Source organism: Buceros rhinoceros, unplaced genomic scaffold (assembly GCF_000710305.1).
Source record: "Buceros rhinoceros silvestris isolate BGI_N320 unplaced genomic scaffold, ASM71030v1 scaffold440, whole genome shotgun sequence".
NCBI classification, from domain to species: Eukaryota; Metazoa; Chordata; class Aves; order Bucerotiformes; family Bucerotidae; genus Buceros; species Buceros rhinoceros.
Window position 1 is genome coordinate 1 of NW_010389926.1, and position 344 is coordinate 344.

General features: G+C 48.8%; 1 protein-coding gene across 1 annotated transcript in view; it reads left to right on the top strand.

The window, feature by feature from the left end:
• Window positions 1-71: 71 nt before the first annotated feature.
• TMEM240 (transmembrane protein 240) overlaps window positions 72-344 on the top strand; it is a 14,859-nt gene continuing 14,586 nt past the window's right edge. The window contains exon 1 of the mRNA XM_010135541.1: window positions 72-271. Within this exon, the coding sequence (XP_010133843.1) occupies window positions 72-271 (200 nt within the window). The remainder of the gene's footprint in view (window positions 272-344) is intronic.

The window sequence follows — 344 nt, forward strand, 5'->3', positions numbered from 1 at the left end:
TGTGCACCTCTGTGTGTATGCGTGTGTGTGCATGCGTGTGTGCCCCTTCGACTCCAGAGATGATTTTCTTTATGACTGCTTCAGTCTTTGGCAATCAAACTAGAGTCAATGTTTTATTCCATCATCCAGAGTTGACCAGATGCCTTGGTTATGGGCTCTTACAGGCAATAGCTTGCTTGATGGACATGAATGCGTTGTTGGACAGATTTCACAATTACATCTTACCGCATCTGAGAGGGGAAGACCGAGTTTGTCACTGCAACTGTGGAAGGTAAGTTACCTGCATAAGAGCTCTCTCACCTGCTCCCCCAGCCCCTTCCCACCTCGTCTGGCTGGGAAGGCAC